This window comes from Miniopterus natalensis, chromosome 18 (genome assembly GCF_054644295.1).
Source record: "Miniopterus natalensis isolate mMinNat1 chromosome 18, mMinNat1.hap1, whole genome shotgun sequence".
Taxonomy (NCBI): Eukaryota; Metazoa; Chordata; class Mammalia; order Chiroptera; family Miniopteridae; genus Miniopterus; species Miniopterus natalensis.
In genome coordinates this window covers 41,079,305-41,099,407 of record NC_142098.1, presented here as the reverse complement: position 1 = coordinate 41,099,407, position 20,103 = coordinate 41,079,305, and the positions used below count along the sequence as shown (strand labels likewise).

General features: G+C 59.4%; 3 protein-coding genes across 3 annotated transcripts in view; 2 read left to right on the top strand and 1 right to left on the bottom strand.

The window, feature by feature from the left end:
- Positions 1-726: 726 nt before the first annotated feature.
- SBK3 (SH3 domain binding kinase family member 3) lies at positions 727-3,736 on the top strand. Its single transcript, XM_016218320.2, has 4 exons — positions 727-783; positions 1,285-1,435; positions 1,680-1,882; positions 3,044-3,736. The coding sequence occupies exons 1-4, from the start codon at positions 739-741 to the stop codon at positions 3,734-3,736; spliced, it is 1,092 nt and encodes a 363-aa protein (XP_016073806.1). The 5' UTR covers positions 727-738.
- Positions 3,737-6,932: 3,196 nt separating this feature from the next.
- On the top strand, positions 6,933-10,035 carry SBK2 (SH3 domain binding kinase family member 2). Its single transcript, XM_087827073.1, has 3 exons — positions 6,933-7,191; positions 8,901-9,103; positions 9,442-10,035. Exons 1-3 carry the CDS (start codon positions 6,933-6,935, stop codon positions 10,033-10,035), a joined length of 1,056 nt encoding a protein of 351 aa, XP_087683199.1.
- Positions 10,036-15,996: 5,961 nt separating this feature from the next.
- Positions 15,997-20,103, bottom strand: part of SSC5D (scavenger receptor cysteine rich family member with 5 domains) — a 15,997-nt gene continuing 11,890 nt past the window's right edge. Inside the window, exons 12-13 of the mRNA XM_087826948.1 lie at positions 19,184-19,342; positions 15,997-17,636 (exon numbers count right to left, since the gene is read on the bottom strand). Of these exons, the coding sequence (XP_087683074.1) occupies positions 16,084-17,636; positions 19,184-19,342 (1,712 nt within the window). The 3' untranslated portion in view covers positions 15,997-16,083. The remainder of the gene's footprint in view (positions 17,637-19,183; positions 19,343-20,103) is intronic.

Sequence of the window (20,103 nt, the reverse complement as noted above, 5' to 3'; positions counted from 1 at the left end):
ATATGTTTTGTCCCCTCTGTCCTGGGACTAGAGCCCAGACTCCAGGCTGGTCTAAGTTTGGAAGGGGGAGGGAGGGGGGCAGCAGGTCAGAGGGGGTGAGGGAGGGGTGTGAGGGGGGACGGGATGTCTCTGAGCTGTCACACACACCCCTGTCCCAGGCCCAGGAAAAGGGAGGGACAAAAGACTCTGAGAGAGTCAGGAACAAAGACAGGAGAGAGACGGAGAGACTCTGGGGAGAGGAACCACAGGGAAGCCAGCGTGAGGGGAAACCAGAGAAACAGAGAAGGGGAGGGTAACGCAGAGTGGGGGACACCCCGTAACAGACAGTGGTGACAGCAGTGGAGACAGCCTGGGGACAAGAAAGAGGGGCCAGGGACCAACAGGGACAGGACAGGGAGATCTACCCCGAGACCCAAGAGCTGGAACGGGGAGGGTGGCGGGGAGGCCTGGGGGTGGGGGGAGAAGAGGTGAGGAGTGACAGACGTCAACAGGATAACACAGAGCAGGACCCACAGACACTGGAGGGTGAAAAAGGGAGGAGACGGGTCAGGTAGAGACAGTCAGAGGAATCTCTTGACCCAGGCAGATGCAGAGGGAGACGGAGGCAGGCCCTTTCAGAAAAGTTCCTGGCCCTTGGAGGGGTAGGGCGCCCGCAGTGAGCTTGGGTGGGCCGGTTGCCTTTTGAGGAGCCCAGCCAAGGGAGAGCCCAAGGGCCAGACGACACCAGGCAGCCCCAAGATGGAGCTCAGGGGCCATGAGAACGAGGAGGATGGGGACCAGGAGGTGAGAGATGAAACACAAGGGAGGAAGAGAGAGGCCAAGGGACAGAGCAGGGGGAAGCTGAGTCAGAGATGGAAGGGGTAAGGGCAGAGGGCAGACCCTGAGGCACAAAGGAACAGAGGAACATCAGAGACCCAGAATAATACAAACCCGAGGACACACAGCAGGACCAAGGCCCCAGAGAAAATGGGAAACGGGGAGAGATGGGTGGAGTGGGGGGTTGTGTGGGTGCGGATGCAGCCCCCAGTGGAACGGGGGGCTTCTGGGGGCTCCCATGGATGGCAGTGGGTGGAGTCTCTGAGACAATCACCCCTAACCTTGCCAGAACACAAAAACAGGTGGCTCGAGGCTGGGTGAGTCATTGTGACTCATGCTCCTCTCTGGGGACAGTGACCCCACCCTTCTGACCCCCCACATAAGCCCTGGAGTTGGCCTTCAATCTCCCCCACTTCTCTCAGTGGGTCCCAGACTCATCCCCTCCCCACCTCTGTCTGTCTCCTGCAGGAGGACACAGCTACGGCCCTCCAACGGCTTGTGGAGCTGACAGACACCAGGGTGACCCCAGCGAGGAATCTGCGTGTCCAGTATCGCCTCATCCGCAAGCTTGGCTCAGGCTCCTACGGCCAAGTGCTCCTCGCCCGGCCTCGCCAAGGGGGTGAGTTCGGCCACCAACAGGCAGACTCCAGGACTGCCCGTAGTAGGGTTCTCGGACGCCACCGAGATAGGGAGCATCCCGGGAGAGCTAATGGGGACCCTTCTTGTTCGGGGCTCTCAGAAAGTTAAGAGCTCTGTGATCTTCTGAAAAACAGAGCCCACCCAGAGAGGGTAAGAGGCTTTCCTGAGATCACACAGCAAGGTCAGAGTGCCCCATGTCCCTTCTGCCCCCATCTCCCTGGCAGGTCCTGCCGTGGCTCTGAAGCTCCTACGCCGGGACTCGGTCCTGAGAACCACCTTCCTGAGGGAGTTCTGTGTGGGCCGCTGCGTCTCATCACACCCGGGCTTGCTCCGGACCCTGGCTGAACCCCTGCAGACCCCCCGGCACTTCGCCTTCGCCCAGGAGTACGCGCCCTATGGAGATCTCAGTGGGATGCTGCACGAACCGGTGAGGCAGGCAGGGGACAAAGGTTGGGATGGCTCATCCAGGCGCAACTTTGTCCCAAACCCCACTTCTACCTCCAACCCTGACCCCCAAATCAGTGCCCAGCCTAGCTCCACCCTGAGCCCCCAAATGACCTCCTTATTTCTAATTCTCAGTGCCGTTTCATGTCTGACCCTAACCCTGGTTCATCCAAACACAAGCTCGGATGGGCAGGGGGTTGGGGTTGGGATTGAGGGTGCGTTAGGTCTGACGGCAGCGGTGGGGACAGAGACAGAGCTGGGATTCCAGTGAGCACTGAGACCGGGAGTGTGGGCGTGAGCAGGGCGAGGGGTCCGAGTGGGGGCTGTTCATAGACTGGTCATGGGTGTGGAGCGGAGCACGGATGGGGTGCAGAGGGGGCAGAGGCAGTGAGGACATGCAGGCGGACTGGGCTGGACTGGGCCGGAGATGGGTCGCCTCTAGGAAGGAGACCGGCTTGGATGGAATCCATGAGATTCTAGGGGGACCTGAGTACAATGATTAGGGGGGGACCGTCTTTGGGAATAGGCGTGGGATTTGAGACAGGGCTGGGGATAAACGGGAGGGAGGGAGGGAGGGGAGATGACTGGATGGATTTGGGGTCTTACGTAATTGAACACGTTATTGGATTGCTGGCTGCCTGGTGGGGTGCGTGGCGAGTAGAAATGCTGTAGGATACTGTTGGGTGGAAAAATGGTTTGATGGCAGATTGCTGGCTGGCTGCCTGGCAGCCGCGTGGATGGATTTATCAATCGATTGATGAAGTGAACTGTGGAAGTTTAGAGTAAGGTCTGAATTGGAGATGGGACCTAAATTAGCATGGGACTAAGGACAGGGTTAAACATGGGGTTTGTGTTCTCGCTGGAGATCCGAGTAGTCAGTTTAGAGGCTTGGTCTTGGGTGTCAGGGTGGGGGGCAAGTTGGAGGGAGGCGGAAAGAGCTCCCGGTTCAGTTTCGGGCTTGGTCTACAGCAGCACAGGTGAGGGGCCCGCTGTGGTTGAGGACCATCTGGAGAAGGTGTTGGGGGGGGGTTACAGGGACACAGGGGTAGCCACTGGTCGGGGGTTCTGGATTCTTGAACCCCAAGAAGCGAAATAAAGAAGGAACCAAGCCACCTTGACCTTGACCTTCTCTCCTTGACCCCAGGGCCTGCCGGAGCTGCTGGTGAAGCGGGTGATGGCCCAGCTCGCTGGAGCCCTGGACTTCCTGCACAGCCGGGGGCTGGTCCACGCCGACGTGAAGCCAGACAACGTGCTGGTCTTCGACCCTGCCTGCAGCCGTGTGGCCCTCGGAGACCTGGGTCTGACCCGGCCCGAGGGCAGCCCAACCCCCGCCCCGCCGGGGCCGCTGCCCTCCGCCCCACCCGAGCTCTGTCTCCTGCTGCCACCTGACACCCTGCCCCTGCGGCCGTCCTTGGACTCCTGGGGCCTGGGGGTGCTTCTCTTCTGTGCGGCCACGGCCTGCTTCCCTTGGGACGTGGCCCTGGCCCCCGACCCCGAGTTCGAGGCCTTTGCTGGCTGGATGACCACCAGGCCCCAGCCACCTCAACCACCCCGCCCTTGGGACCAGTTTGCGCCCCCGGCTCTGGCTCTGCTCCAAGGGCTCCTGGACCTGGATCCTGACACGAGGAGCCCCCCACTGGCTGTTCTGAACTTCCTGGGGGACGACTGGGGGTTGGAGGGGAACAGAGGGGGACCTGGGGGCTCGGAGAGTATGTCTGGTGAGGATGGGGAGGAGGAGGGGGGATCAAGCTTGGAGGAGTGGACAGATGAGGAGGAGCATGACCAAGGTGGCGGGAGGATGGGGACAGATGGGGGAGCTCCCAGGCCAGGTGACTGAGACAGGTGGCCAGAGCCTGAGCCAAGGGCCCCTCCCGCAGCCTCCATGGCCACCTGGATGGAGAGACAGCTGCTCCCGGGAGCACAGAGATGGAATACACTGCATCTCTCCCTGCTGCAGGCCCCGCTCGGTGGCACCACTCCCTCCCAAACGAAGACCTGGGAGCCCAGGACCCTCGTCTCCTCCCCCCTCAGACCCACGGGTCCTGGCCCCCAGCCCCTTCTCCCTCAAGTACCTGTCTTCTTCCTTCTGTCCTGAACGTGTCTCCTTGGAGGAAGGCGCCGTTTCCCCTATAGATACATCTCCGCACTGTCGGGACATGTTGGATGCGGGGAAGTGGAGTTCCGATGAGGATACCCCTCTCCTCTAAGACCTCTCATGACTCCCACTGTCCATGGCACCAAACCTGGGCTTTCAAGATCTGACGCCACGGAAACCTCAGCCTGCCCCTGCCTCTCCCATGTCCCTGGGCTCCTGGTGACACTGAGGGAGCCACGCATCCCTTGTGGACCTAAATCTGCATGCTCACACGTTCATGTACACGCAGGCACATGCACCATTCCCCGTGTCCCCCCCAGAACGCCTTCCCAGCTCCGTACCTCCAGAAGCCCCCGCCTGGGCCCTCTCCGGCCTGCCAGGAGCTGGATCCAGGTGGTGGTGTCTCCATGTTCTCCAGGCTCCCTCTCAGGTGCTCCAGCATGGACTCGGCCTCTTATTTCTACATCCTTCCATCCTCTGCGCCTGCATCCGAGCGCCCTGTGCCTGCTCATGTCCGAGCACGCAGTGTGTGACCGCCCATGCTCAGGGCCACGGTGGTTGGATGGATCTCTGTCCACCAGGCAGCACCCAGCACAGTACTCCTGCCTCCCCTGGGGACGCTGACAGGACCATGTCCCAGTGGCCGCACAGCGTCAGGCATGGGGACTCTGCTTCCTCCGGGGAATCTGTCCTGCGTGCTTTCTAATACATATTTATTAATTTTTAATGTTTTTATTGATTTCAGAGAGCGGGAGGGAGAGGGGGAGAAGATAGAAACACTGATGAGAGAGAAACATCGATTGATCGGCTGCCTCCTGCATGCCCCCTGCTGGGGATGGAGCCCGCAACCCAGGCATGTGCCCTGCCCGGGAATCGAACCTCCACCTCCTGGTGCACTAGATGACACTCTACCAAGGCTGGGCCCTGTGCACTTTCTAGATTTTAAGAGTGGTTCACTTGACGCAGCAACGTGGTGTCCTGGGTTGACCCCTGGGGCAGAAAGAGGCTGTTGGGGGAAACACTGATGAGACGGGACAGCTAGTGTTTGATCATGAATTTCCCAGCTTGGACACATGCACTGTTGGCTGGGAGACACTGGCCCGCTGGGGACCTGGGCTAGGGCACATGGGAGTGCTCAGCACCATGTTTGTAGCTGTTCTAAAACTTAAGAAAATCTAAAGTTATTCTGAAATAAAAAGTTTATTTTAAACGAATTAAGTGAGTTCCCATCTGTCATCTTGCTAGCAACCTGAGGGGTGGGTGTCCTGGTTCAGGTGCTGAGCCCGGCCTCTCCCCACTGTGAAGTCTGCGGGCTCAGACTCGACCCTCCATCTCCCTCCCCTCAGGTCCCTCTCTTCCCAGTTGTCCACCACCTGCTGCCCCTCGGCCCCAAGTCTGAGCTCATCTCTCACTGCATCGTTCTGGAATCCGCTACCTCATCCTGTTCCCACAGGACCCCAGTGTCTCGTCCCGGGGCACCTCTCAGCGAACACTTGTGTCTGACCTGTCAATGGGCCACTGATGGGCAGCTGGGGGGGGTTCAAGGCAGGGGCTCCACAGAGAAATGACTTCATTCTCCACAGGCCAGCCGGACTCCTGGGTCTGAGGGAGGGGGCTGGGGGCCGGATCTAGGGTCTGACAGAGGAAAGGGCTGGGGGCCTGGACCCCTGGGTCTGAGGGAGGAGGGGCTGGGGGCCTGGGTTTGATGGAAGAGGCACTGAGCTCCTGGGCCTGGGACATTTGTCTCACCACCGCCAGTTCTAGGAGTCAACACACGATGTCGCTCTGTCCCTAGTGGGATGGAGGGGGCGGGGACAGAGGCGGGGCTTAGGACCCCTAGGTGGGGGTGGGGGCGGGGTCTTGCTCCTGGGCAGGCCTCTGCTGGCATGGGCTCTGAGTGCTGGACACTGACCACAGCGGGCAGACGAAGGGTCAGGCAAGCCTTGGAGAAGGTGAGGTCCGGAGGTCGAAGCCCAGGTCAGGAGGAGGCAAGGGTTAAAGGGCCTGAGGTGAGCAGCACCTGAGAGTGAAGCCAGGCAGGTGGCCAGAGTCTGGGCTCCCTCAGGAGAGCAGGACTGGACCTTAAGGCTGTAGAGGGGTTGAGTGTCCGGGACGCAGAGTCTGGGGGTCCCAAGATATGTGAGTTTTATAGGTTTCAGTAGAGATCGGACCGGGGACCCGGACTCCTGGGTCTGAGGGAGGAGACTGGGGACCCGGACTCCTGGGTCTGGGGGAGGAGACTGGGGGCCTGGACTCCTGGGTCTGAGGGGAGAGGGGTGGGGGCCTGGACTCCTGGGTCTGGGGGAGGAGACTGGGGGCCTGGACTCCTGGGTCTGAGGGGAGAGGGGTGGGGGCCTGGACTCCTGGGTCTGAGGGAGGAGACTGGGGCCTGGACTCCTGGGCCTGAGGGAGGAGGGGCTCTTTGGCCCCTCCCGTCGTGACTCGGTCTCCCTCATCATTAAAGGCATTGGGGAGTGGGGAACCAGCTGTGAGTTGGGGTGAGGTCAAGCCTAAGATCACAGATGTCTCTCACCTCCGCCCCCACAGTCACCCAATGGCCCAAGGGTGAAAGATGAACCAGATAACTCGAGACACCCCCATCTTGTTTCCAAAGCAAACAGACTTGGGCCCAGGGGTGGGTGAGCAGCCTCTGTCTCCTAAGCGCAAACAGGTGCTCTCTGCCCCTGGGGGCCGGGAGGGCAGGGCTGTGCACACCAGGGACAGGGTGGGGACACCTGGGCTCGATGGGAGCAAGAACTCGGGAGCAGTCCCAGCCCGGAAAGGCCCTGGGGGCCCTAGCCCTCCTTCCTCAGAGCCGAGGCGTCCAGGCCCCCAGCCCCTTCACCCTCCGACCCAGGAGTCCAGGGCCCCAGCCTCTCTTGAGACCCGCGTCCGGCAGCGGGGCCCTGGGTCACCCTCCACACTCTGCCCTGCAGACATGCCCGGCAAACAGTCAGATGAGGAGGAGGTGAGGGGGGGGGCTGTTGAGAATGGAGCCGACGCTGACGAGGACCTGGGGGGCCTCACGGCCGAGGAGCTGCAGCAGGGCCAGGAGGCGGCGCTGGCCCTGGAGGACATGGTGACGCTGAGCGCACAGACCCTGGTCCGAGCCGAGGTGGATGAACTCTATGAGCAAGTGCGTCCCCTGGGCCAGGGCCGCTTCGGCCAGGTCCTGCTGGTCACCCACCGTCAGAAAGGTACGGGGCCTGGGGACAGGTGGGGGGTGCAGGGGGGTGCCGGTCCAGGGGGAGGCCAGCCCCGGCTGCAGAGCCTGAAGACCTGAATCCAGGCTGGCTCTGCCCTCCGAGCTGTGTGTTCTTGGGAAGTCCTCTGCGAGCATGTTATGGCCGTAGTTGCCGGGACAACAGGGTGCAGAGAGGTCCCCCCTTGCAGCCTCACATGTGGCCAGCTTATCGGTCACCATGGGGATGGTTCCGAGTTGGGCTGTGCACCAGGCACCTAGCAATCTGGTGTCCCTCTGCCCAGTGTGCACCCCCACTGCCATCCTTCCCAGGGAACTAGGGCCTGTGGATGGAACTGGGGGATCGCTGTCAGTCAGGACTCCCCTTCCAAGGACCCCTGGGGCCTGGCCCTTCCCGGGTGGCGCTGGGACCCAAGAGGAGTCTGTAGGCCCCCTTCAAGAAGGTGGTCCCGGGGCTGCCTCAACACAGGACCCTGGATGGGGTGGTAGAACATCAGAAATCTGTCCTCTCCCTGTTGGTCCTGGAGGCTGCAAGCTCGAGGTCCAGGTGTCACAGGGCTGCTTCTCCTGAGGCCTCTCTCCTGGGTGTATAGACGGCCATCTCCTCCCTGTGTCCTCGTGTGGTCCCCCCCTCTGTGTGTGCCTGTGTCCTAATGTCCTCTGATTGGACGAGGCAGAGACCACCCTATGACCTCATTTTACCCCTTTCAAGACCCCATCTCCAAATAGTCACATTCTGCCATATGGGGGGTGGGGACTTCAACATGTGAATTGGGGGTGGAGGGGGGGGATTTGATTCAGCCCAGAATGAAGAAAGACAGACCCAGACCTGGGTCATCAAAGAGCCTGGAGGCAGGAGCAGCAACAGGCACCAGAGGCATATAAAGACCACCTGGTCCACTGGTGCTTCATCCCTCGTAACTGGAGGCCTGGGGGAGCCGCCCTGGGCTGGGTGGGGCTGGGGCTGGGGTTGTCGCCGTCCTGGACACCATCGAGGGACTGTGGGTGGCCCAGATGGGCAGAGTTTAGCGGAACGGAAGGCACCACAGGCCATGAATGGCATCGCAGACGCCTCCAGCTGCTCTGTCCAGCTGGTGAGTGAGCAGAGGGGGAGGGTCAGCATCTTAGGGGAGGAGGCTGAGCGTCCTCCCTCACGTGTCTGCGGCCTCCAGAGGGCGAGGCTGGGCCCTGGCAGGTGGTGGCAGTGAAGTCAAGGAGACTGGAGTTCCCGTCTTTGGAGAGCTCACGTTCTAGGAAGCCATTCCCACGCATGATGGGATTCCTGAAAAGTCCTTAGCTGGATATAATACCCAGTGCGAGGTGTTGTCCCCAATTGCCCCGGACACGGCTTTTGGACAGAGGTTGCTGGACCCCACGGCCACACTGGGTCACTGGAGGGTCTGAGTTCAGTTGTTATGGTGTCCCTTTGTCAGCTCCAAGTCTGAGGACTTGAGGAGGCAGGAACTCAGTAAATGCTGTTATGTTATTGCTGTTCCCACCGCCCTTGTGCTTGGTGGCCACGCTGTTTCGGGTGGGCTCGGTGGGGAGGCAGGAACTGGAGCAGGGAGAGATGGTGTATGGAAGAGACTGTGCTGGCGACCGGCAAGGGTGACCCTGGCCCTAGCTGCCCCCACACCTGCCCCTCCATCCCCAGGCATGCCCCTGGGCTCTGGCTGTCCCCACACCTGTCCCTGTTGTCCCCAGGCACGCCCCTGGCGCTGAAGCAGCTCCCGAAGGCCTCCACGTCCCTCCGTGGCTTCCTGTACGAGTTCTGCGTGGGCCTCTCGCTGGGCGCGCACTCCGCCGTGGTGGCGGCCTACGGCATTGGCATCGAGTCCAGCGACTCCTACAGCTTCCTGATGGAGCCCGTCCTGCACGGGGACCTCATTGCCCTCATCCAGCCCAAGGTGGGTTCACCGGTCCCTGGCAGCCCCCGGGGGCCTCCCCGGGTCTCACACAAGCACCCTGAACAGCCTGGACTTGGGAATCATGCTGGCTGCCCCGGCCTCACCAGGCCTTACCACCACCACCACCCCGGGGCCACGAGGTCACACGAGACCCCGCCAGACCTCGCTGGGCGTCATGGGGTCACACTGGGGCTCACGGGTCCTCCCGGGTCACACCAGGGCCCACCTATTTGAGGCCCCCATTCTCCTGGGCCTGCTTCCTGGGGCTGGGGAGCAGCTGTATCACCGAGTCCCCTCGGGGGCGGGAGGGACAGAGGCCCTGACGCGTCTGCCCACAGGTGGGCCTCCCGCAGCCCGCGGCCCAGCGCTGCGCCGCCCAGCTGGCCTCGGCCCTGGACTACATCCACTCGCTGGGCCTGGTGTACCGCGACATCAAGCCCGAGAACGTGCTGGTCTGCGACCCGCACTGCCGGCGGGTCAAGCTCGCCGACTTCGGCCACACGCGGCCCCGGGGGACCCTGCTGCGCCTGGCCGGGCCGCCCATCCCCTACACGGCGCCCGAGCTGTGCGCGCCCCCGCCGCTGCCCCAGGGCCTGCCCATCCAGCCCGCACTGGACGCCTGGGCGCTGGGGGTCCTGCTCTTCTGCCTGCTCACGGGCTACTTCCCCTGGGACCAGCCCCTGGCCGAGGCCGACCCCTTCTACGAGGACTTCCTCACCTGGCAGGCCTCGGGCCAGCCCGGGGACCGACCTCAGCCCTGGGCCGGCCTGACGCCCGCCGCAGACGCTCTGTTGTGGGGGCTGCTGGAGCCCCAGCCCCGAAAGAGGAGCCCGGTGAGCTCGGTCCAGGGCTACCTGGGCCGGCCCTGGAGGCAGCAAGGGGGGGAAGCTGAAGAGGTGGAGGAGAGGGAGGAGGGGGTGGAGGGGGACTGAGACCGAGATGGGCCGGGCAGCCTGGGCCCACACTCGGGAGGAAACCGGGCCCACATCCTGAGGCCTCCTGGGCATTCGTGTGGAGGCTTTTGGCTTATTTCCTGCCTGTTTGTGCCCCTGTCTCATTACCTCCCCCTTTCTGCCCTCCCTGTCTCCCTGCCTGGGCCTGTGGGGTCCCTAAATGTCTATGCACACCTGTCTCCATCTACCCCAGGGCCTTTGCACTTGCTGCCTCTTGGCTCATCCTCTCATCTCCTGCGAACCTGAGATGCTCCCACCTCAGTCCTCTTGGGGCCACCCTGCCCCACCCTGGGCAGCAGTGCAGGGGCTCTGACCTGGCATTCCCACCTGACTGTCCGTGGTGACACCCAGGCCCCTCCAGCTGCTCGGTGTCCTCTCGTGGTTACTCTGTGCCCTGCTGGAGCATGAGGTCCTGGACAGCGAGGGCCCTGCCCTGTCCTGTCCCCTTACACGTCCCACACAGCTGAGGCCATCCTGGCCGGAGCAGTAGAGGCTTGTTGGATAAAGGGACCCCTGTGGCTTTGCACCAGCCGGTCCTTCTCCCTCTTCTGTCCCTCCTCCCCCTGGGTTTCCCTCACCTGGGGCCCTTCCCCTTCCTCCCACGTGCTGCGCGATGCCCTCTCGACAAACTGCTTCCTTCTGTCACCACAACTGCTCTCTGCAAATAAAGTCCATCTGGCCCTTTGGTCTTCGTGATGCTGTTGGTCTGTCAGCTCATGAAAGGGAAGGACGCGGCGCACGCGTGTGCATGTGCATGTGTGTGTGTGTGTGCACGTATATGTCCGCTCTTGCACCACAGAGAGCTCTGTGCAGGAGGGAGAGAGGAGAGAGGGAAGGAGACAGAGGGGGGAAGAGGGACAGACAGACAGATGGAGACAGACTGAAAGAGAGAGCAAGAGACAGAAAGAGGGAGGGAGAGGGAGGGAGAGCAGACCGCCCGCAGCCGAGGGTGCGGGAGGCCGGCTCGGGTGTGCGGTTGGGGGCTGGCTGCCTCTGTGGGGGTCTGGGCCTGTCTGCCTGTCCACGTGTGGGAGGAGACGGACTGAAGGGGGCCTGGAAGTGTCCGCTGTTGGCGGCCAGGAAGGGAGCTGGGTTTGAGCGTGTATTCCTGTGTGTGTGTGTGAGTGTGAGTGTGTGAGAGTGAGTGAGTGTGTGTGTGTGAGTGTGAGTGTGAGAGTGTGTGAGTGTGAGTGTGTGTGTGAGTGTGTGAGTGTGTGTGTGCAGTCCCCGCCTGACGAGGGATGGGACAGAATGGAAGCTGGAGTGCGCTCGCCCTGTGGACATCGGATCGTATCTGTGTCCATGAGGCCGTGAGTGCGTGTGTGTGGCAGAGGGGGCAGAAGTCACCGGGCTGGCGCCACTACCAGTCACCAGCTGGGCCCCTGCCCCTTCACACCTCCCCTCTCACCAGCCCCTTCTTGGCAGCCGCCCTGTTTGCAAACACTCTGTCTTCCTCTCGGTGCCCTCCTTGGCCGCCAGCCCAGCGCAAGGCTACAACTAGAGCTGGATCAGGTGTCACTCTCTCCCTGGCCCCTGCACACACACATACCCCCCCCAGTGCCCCTGCTGTGCCTACGAGGCATTGCCTGGGGGGGTAGCAGTGTGTGTGACAGTGTGCACAGAGTGACCCCAAGAGCCCTTTGAATCTAGGTTCAATTCAGAGAACTGTGGACACAGACCCCTGTTCTGGGCAATCCAGGTGAGCTTCCTGGAGTAGGGGTCATGGGTGGGAGGTGCATTGTGGGAGAACATGATCAGGATCTCCTGCAGCCTTATCCATGAGTTGGAAATAAATCTGAAATAACCTGAGCAGTTAGGCCAAGAATATGTCCCCAAAAAGCTGGAAGTGCCAGGAGAGGGTGAGGCTGGGTGAGAGCGAGTGGAGAGGAGCAGGGGGCAGAGGTGGCTGCAGATGGTGTTAATTGGTGGCAGCAGCTGAGGCTTAACTGGGAGGTGACAACGACCAGGATGGGCCCCAGGGGCAAGGGAGGGCAGAAATTCCCAGGAAGGGGCTGGAGGAGGTGGGGTGATGCTAATTAGCTATTAGTTAATTAAGTGATACCTAATACCAATCATAATACTTAGTGCTGATGAATCTCCGCAGCCTTCCGTGGGCTCGGTCCCTTGGAGCCGCAGGGGGCAGTGACGGCCCAGCGCAGCCCTGTATCTGCCTGTGCTCGCAGCCGGTCAGGGCGGAGGTGGGACTCAAACCCAGTTTAGCCCCTGCCTAGGGCTCAGCTCTTCAATGGCAGGGATGCCTTATGTCATTAAGGGGTGAAGGGGCCCTGTGCGGGGCACTGGGGGTGTGAGCGCGAGCGTGCGAGGCTGTTACCACGAGTGTGAGTGTGTCCGTGTGTTGGTGTGACAGTGTGAGCCTGCTGTAAGTGTGTGCACGTGAGAATGGGAGTGTGAGTGTGTGAGGCAGTGAGTGTGCATTTGTGCGTGAGGATGCAAGACTGAGCATGTCGATGGAAGGAAGTGTGTGTGGGTGGGCATACACGCGTGAGAGTGAGAGTTGTGCGAGCAGGTGTCTGTGTTGGTGAGGCGGTCACCCCTCCCTTGGAGGAGGCTGGAGTGGGGGCTCCTAAATGAAGACAGAAAGTGGGGGCTGCAAAAGCCTTCAGACCCACCGAGGAGTCATCCAAAGGCAGACGACGGTGCGTGCTGGCGACGGCGAGGACAAGCTGGGGCCCTCCGCAGGCCGCCGGGAGACGGTTACCGGGTGGCCCAGCGGTTCCGCTCCCAGGCGCCTGCCCACAGTTAAGACGGGCGGCCGCGTGAATGTTCACAGCGACATCGCTCACAGTAGCCAAACACTGGAAACCACCTAAATGTCCGTCAACAAATGAACGGATTCGCAAAATGCAGTCGGTCTATATAATGGAATACCACCCGTGGGAAGGACGCCCTGCCACACCCTGGGAGCAGGGAGCAGGTTTCCGAGCTCGGAGCCCCCATCCCAGCTCACCTGTCAGGAAAACGGACCAGGGTCCACTCGATTCTTCAGGGTTTTCTTTTTTTTTTAAAAAAATATGTCTTTATTGATTTAGGAGAGAGGAAGCGAGAGGGGGAGAGAGAGAAATATCAGTGATGAGAGAGAACCACCCGCCTGCTGCCTCCTGCCCACCCTCTACTGGGGGATGGAGCCCGAAATCTGGGCATGTGCCCTGACCAGAATTGAACTGTGACCTCCAGGCTCCCAGGTGGGCTCAACCACTGAGCCACACCATCTGGGCTTGATTCAGGGTTTTCTGTGGGGACAGTCATATCACCAGCCGGTGGGCGATGACAGGTCTGGTCTTGGGCTAAGGGAGCACCTCTGCTCCTCCTTTGCTGAGGGGGGGGAAAAAGAGAGAGCACCTTCGTGTCTGTAAACTGTGAACGGTTTTCTCTACATCTGTCCAGCTTGCTGGGCCTCTGCAGCTACTGTTCTAAGCTTGTTGCAAGCTGGCGGGTGCACCGGGCTCAGCTGTCCCGTGGGAGGTGTCTGGGGCCAGGGCCAGCAGTACGTGGGGGCTGGCCACCCATCCTGGCCTCGCGCCCTGGGGCCAGATGTTTGGGCTTAGTCACCTGGCCAAACAAGGATAGAGTGACCAGATAATTAAACGCCTGCTTCTTCGGGGCTGGCAGAAGGTGGCAGGGGGTGGGGGACCTTGGGCCCAAGTGCCTGACAGCCTCCAGGACCCTGGCTGGCGGAGAGAGGCCAAGAGCCTGAACCCCTGGCTGGGTCCTCTGGGGTGACCCGGATCCAGGGTCAACCTGCTCCCCTCTGGAGACGGGAAAGGCAACTTTTGCTCCCCAGCTGGGGCACCATTCTCCGAGCCCCTGAGGGCCCAGGAGGGCAAGGGGAATACAGGCAGGAGCCGTCTCCTCAGCCCTTCCCAGGCCAGCAGTTATTTAAGTCTTGGGCTTAACGAGCCCTAGGAAACAGGAACCCTCTGCGTGCTCCTTTGCCTGTTGGCAGGGTGGACAGCCATGTATCAGGACCCCCAAAATCACCCCCCCAGCACGTAACTGGACCCTGCTGGCCTTTGCAGGACTGTGGGGGCGCCAGCTCACTGACCTTCCAGGACCTGTGAGCCAGGCTCAGACCAGAGATCAGAGAAACAGGGAAATAGTCCCTGCTCGAGGCAGCGGGAGCCAGATCAGAGTTGGGGGGGTCTCCCAAACCAGTCCCCAGTACACAAGCTGAGGCCCAGAGAAGGGCTGGCATGGAAGCCCATCCCCCGGAAGCCCAGGCCAGAGTCAAAGCAGGGAATCAGCATCCTGTTATTCTGGGGTAGTTCTCACTCTGCTGTGTGGCCTGAGGCAAAGAGCAGGCCCTTTCAGTCTCCTCCTGAAGTGGGGACCAAGTCCCTCCCTCCCTCACAGGGCTGTGGGGAGGCCAGGAGGTATTGAGAGCCCATGCCACGTCAGGCACAGAGGGACACAGCCAGGTGTGGGCGCGATCACACGGTTAACAGAGCACACGTCGCATGCTGAGCCCTGTCTTCCCTGCACTCACTCATCCAATCCTCAGGCGGCTGGCACTGGTGCAGCCCCACTGTACAGGGGAAAAACTGAGGCTCAGAGAAAGCAAAGGAACTGCCCTAGTCCCACAGGCAGGACACGGCCTTGAACCCAGGGTACCTGGACTTGAGCACAAACTATCTTCTTACGAGCGAGGGCCAAGTGGGACCAGCCTGGACACCAACGTTCCGTGACCTGAGCGGTGACGTGGGGGAACACTCAGCAATAGCGGCACGGGACGAGCGCGTCTCAGGAGCCAGCCGTGCTAAGCGCTCTCACACACGCATTGACTCATCACTTCCTCACCACAGTAACCCAAGGCTATCCCCTCCCACAGTCGGGCAGGCTCGGAACAAGATGTTATGTAACTGGCTCCGGTTCGCACCCGCAAGGACTCAAGCTCGAGCACTCAGGCACCTTCTCCACAGTTCACACCTCTCTGCTGAGCTATGGGAACAGTACGCTCCCCAGCGGGTGTTTGTGAAGATGAAATGACATCACACGCCCTGGCCACGGTGGCTCGGCTGGTTAAGCATTGTCCTGCACACCAGAAGGGCGGGGGTGCGATTCCTGGTCAGGGCACATACCTAGATTGTGGGTTCAATCTCCGGTTGGGTGCGTGCGGGAGGCAACCAATTGATGTCTCTCTCACATCGATGTTTCTCTCTCTCTCCCCCTTCCTCCCTCTCTTAAAAAAAAAAAAAAAAAGACATCACACAAGCAAAGCCCTGAAAACAGAGCCATTGGAAGTATGCAACGAATATTAGTCACTGTTGGGACTATCGCGCACTCATGCACTCAACAGACCCTTACACTCTGTGTCAGGCTCTCTCCTCATTTACATCTGCAAATGAGACAAAGATTTCTGCCCTCACGGGGCTTCATCATCACCGTTATCACTGTCATCGTGACCGTCTTCATCAACATCACCATTACCACCATGGCCATCACCACCGCCATCATCTTCATGACCATCATCTCCGTCACTGACATCACTGTCACCATCATCTCCATCCTCGCCACCATGATCACCTTCATGTACAGCATCTCCATCATGGCCACCATCATCTCCACTGTAATCATCTTCATCACCATCATCATCGGCAATCATCATGGCCATCAAAACCTTGACTATCTCCATCACCACCATCACCACCATCCCCATCCCCCTCATCACCACTGCGATCATCTTCGTCACCATCATTTTTGTCACCATCGTCACCACCATTACCCCCATCATCACCACCACCACCATCTTCATCATCACCATCATCACTGCCATCGCCATCATCTTCACTGTCAGAATCACCACAATCATGCTCACGATCATCATCACCACCATCCTCGCCACCTTGTACAGTACCTGTGGTATTCACAAGCAGATAAGTCTCACGATTCCACCTCTGCAGGGTTCCTCTAGTCTCCCAGAAACGTCATCCACATCTTGTTTTTAATTTGATACTTTGGTTTTCCTTTTTTGGTTGGGAGTGTCTTAAGCCCCTCCAGTCCCAAAGAGGGTCACACATCTCCCCTCAGAGGCCTCTCTTCCTCCTCTGGGATGGTAGTGGTCGGTGCAGGTGTGCTAGGGGGCCAGGCCATCTCTGCCAGTCTCTTCGCAACCTCACCCAGCTGCCCAAGACCCTGGGCAGCCTCCACCAGCTGGGTCAGCCCCAGTCCCAGGGCTTGGCGTTCCCGCTGGTCTTGCTCCAGGGCCTGGGTCAGCCTCTGCAGCTGGCTACTCACGTCCCTTACAGCAGCCACCAGCTCTACCAGGGCAGGTGGCTCACAAGCCATGACTCTTACAGGTGGCACTGGGGCTACACATGGGCCAAGGGGACCTGGGCTCTGACCAGGGATTGGCTTGAGGGTGAGATTGTCAGGAGGAGGTTGATCTAAGGGGTGGGCCATAGAGGACAGGTGGAGGTCAGTGATCACAGTGGGTTCAGAGGCTGAGTGTGGGATCTGAGGAGGTGAGGGGGGTAATTTGTGGCTATGGCTCCTAGGTGGTTTGAAGTCCTCAGTGGATGGTGTGTCCATGCTGTGGGCTGGAGAGGGCCTGGAGGAGTTGGACTCTGAGTCTGGAGAGGTATCTAGGCTTGACATATGGGATGTGGAGGAATGAGAGGTCCCCATGGAGGTCAACCGGGGGTGCAGGCTGGGCTTGACTGTTGGTTCTGGAGTGGGAAAGGGAAGTTCTGTTTCTGAGGAAGTTAAAAGGGATCTAGTAGTGATCATAGGGTTTGAGGTGGGGCCAGGAGTCAAGATGGGGTGAGCAGTGGTGGTAGGGTGAGGGCTTGTGGTAGGGTGAGGGGTCGTGGCGGTGTGAGGGGTCGTGGCGGTGTGAGGGGTCATGGTAGGGTGAAGGGTCAAGACAGAGTAAGGGATTGTGATGGGATTAGGGGTTGCTGTGGGCTGAGTGGTTGTGGTGGGATGAGGGGGTGGGGTGGGGTGAGAGATCTTGGTGGGGAAAGGGGTCATGGATGGGTGAGAAGCTGTGGCTGGGTGAGGGGTCCTGGTGGTGCGAGGGGTAGTGGTTGTATTAAGGGTCATGGTGGGGTGAGAGGTCGTGGTGGAGGGAAGAGTGGTGGTGGGGGCAGGGCTGGTGGAGTGGTCTGGGGATCCAGAAGGTTCTGGGACGGTGTTGGGGTATAGAGTTGTGTCCTGGCCTGGGTCTGTGTCAGGTTCCGGGGTCAGCTCTGAGGTAGGGGACGGGCGAGTCACAGCTGCTGGTGCAGAGGGGTCCGAGGTCAGTTCTTTGGGCGAGGTGGGAGGTGGAGTGGGTGAAAGCTCAGGGGTCAGCGCTGGGACCATGGTGGCACCGAGGGTGGACAAAGGAATGCCAGGGGTTGTCACGGTGAGGTCAGAGCTCGCCCAGGAGGCCGGGTCTGGGCTGGGTGGCACAGTGTCAAGAGGGTGAGAGGTCGCCTTGGTCGAAGGTGCGGCTGCGTCGGGGATGACGTGTGGCGCCGAGTGGGAGGTCACTGGTGGGCCCGGGGAAGGGGCGGGGGGCGCCGTCCTGGCCGCCGTGGGCCGCAGCAGCCTGCGCTCCGGCCACGGCTTCCTCCCAGAACCTGCGGGAGGAAAGATGGACAGCTGAGGTCAGTCTGCCCCGCCCACCCCACGGCCATCGGCCAAGGACGGGACGACCAATCGGAAGATGCACAGCCTCGTGATGTCACCGGTCGCCGGCAGACTTCACCCCGCCCCATTGCCCCTCCCACGTCTCCGCCTCCTCCGATGTCCCCGGGCGCCACCTGGCGGCCCTCCCGGGAGGATGCTGGATGCGCGGGCGGGGTTGGCGGGGCCTGTGGAGCGCACGGGAGGCGGGAGGGGGCAGAGACGTGGGGGTGCAGGACGGTGGGGGAGTGCAGGGGGTGTGGAAGCGTGGGGAGAGATGCGGGAATGTGGGGGTGTGGAGGGCACGGGGCAGGACTGGGGGATGCAGGGGAAGGGGTGTGAGGGATGCCGGAAGGTGAGGGAGCAGGAGGGGTGGTGCCGGAGGGTTCCAAAGGGTCATCTCAGTAATCAAGATCAATGTTTTTATAACAAATTTTTTAAAAAAATCAAAATTAATGCAAAATATCCACGATGAGCAGAAAGTGAAAATTTCAACCCAAGACGACCTGGCAGAGCCAAGATTAGGAGGAGCCTGGGGCAGTAGGTCGAGTCCTGCCTTTATTTAAAATTCCTATATTTAGTTCACTGCGGTTTAATTTTTATTTTTAAAACTACTCTATTAAGATTTTATTTATTCTGATTACTGAGGGTCTGGGTGCCCCCTAAATTTGGGGCCCGAATGGGAAGCCCCCTCCTCTTCCAGGTTGGGCACGGTCCCCTGAGTCCCAGGGTTGGCAGTTTGATTCCAGGTCAGGACACTTCACTTCCCCAAAATTCTCTGCTACCACAATGTTCTAAAGAACACGCTGAAGCCGCATGACACTGACGGGGAATCGAACCCCGATCACCTGGATCCTAGGTTGAAGCTCAACTGCTGAACCAGAGCTGCCAGGCTGCTAGATTGTTTTTTCTATCAAAGAGCTCTATCCGGTGGGGATGCCTGTCTCCCCACGTCCTCACTCACGCATGGTATTATTATCTATAATTTTTTCTATGCCTGTCATTGTTTCAGTGTGAATCTTCTGGTTCTTCGTGTGAGCATTTCTACACATTCTCGTTGGCCGTTCGGGCTTCCGCTTCTGTGAATATCTTTTTCGTTACTTTTGACGATTTTCTCATAGTGTTTCCTATCATTTTCTAAATGGTTTGTCCAACAGACTTGCATAGTACAGGTTAGGGTTTCTGAACCTCAGCGCCATTGACATTTGGGACTGGGTGATTCTTTGCTGGAGGGGGGGCTGTCCTGGGCATTGTAGGTTGTGTGACAACGCCCCTGCCCCTTCACCAGGCTCCTAGTCCTGACAATCCAAACCATGTTCAGAGATCGCCAATGGCCCCCAGTTGAGGACCACTGGTGCAGGCAGTGACCCCTTATTTTAGGATACATTTCTCTTGGGTCTTTCTGGGGTAAGAGTTGGGTCACCGTTGGGGAATTTGGGGTCCGTCTCTCTACCCCACCACACAAACATCCTAGTCCTCTCGACGCAGCCACGTGTCTCACCTGTGTCTCCATGGACCCTTGGAGCTGGTGAAGGATGCCCTGGGCTCCTGGTAGTGCCAGTGGTAAGAGTAGGTCCAGGTACATCTGTGGTCCCTTTGGCCAAGGCCCCTCCTGAAGGCGTGTCCCTTGTCCAGGAAGACTCGTACCTGTTCTCACCACCTTGAGAGACATGAGAGAACTAAGTGTCCCTCCCCCTTGATCCTGACCCTCTGCTCCTGCTGGGCCCCAGCTCAGGCCTCTCATCCTGTCTGACGGGCCCATTGCCCAGATCTCCTGCCTGACCTTGCAGCCACCTTGGCCACTCAGTCGAGATGTTCTTGGCTACCAAGAACAGAAATCGGAACTAAACTAGCTCATTCTTTAATCCCCTCCCCCAAGAAAACCCTATAATATCTTTATTACTAACCTACCTGGAATAGTTCCATAATATCATTTTCCCTGTTTGTTTAGCTGAGTACATTTGGACAATCTCTACTTGACAATTTTCTATAACATATATATAAAAGTTTATTTCCTTATTTATTTATTTAATCCTAACTTGAGAACATGGGGTTTGGTTTGGTTTTGTTTTTTTGAGAGAGAGGAAGGGAAAAAGAGAGAGGGAAACATCAGTGTGAGAGAGACAAATCGATTGGCTGCCTTCCGCAGGCACCCTGACCGCGGCCAGGGATTGAACCTGCAATCCAGGTACGTGCCCTTGGCCAGGAATTGAACCGGAGACCCTTAGGTTTGCAGGCCAATGCTCTAACCACTGAGCAACACTGGCCAGGGCAATAAGCTGTTCTTTGAAAGAAATACTTAGACCTGTCAATCCTTCTTTCTAACCTCTGGATAATACTCTAACATCAGAATACACAAACACTGATTTATCTCCACCTCTCTAAAAATCAATAAAAATATTTTAAAATAATTATAAACCA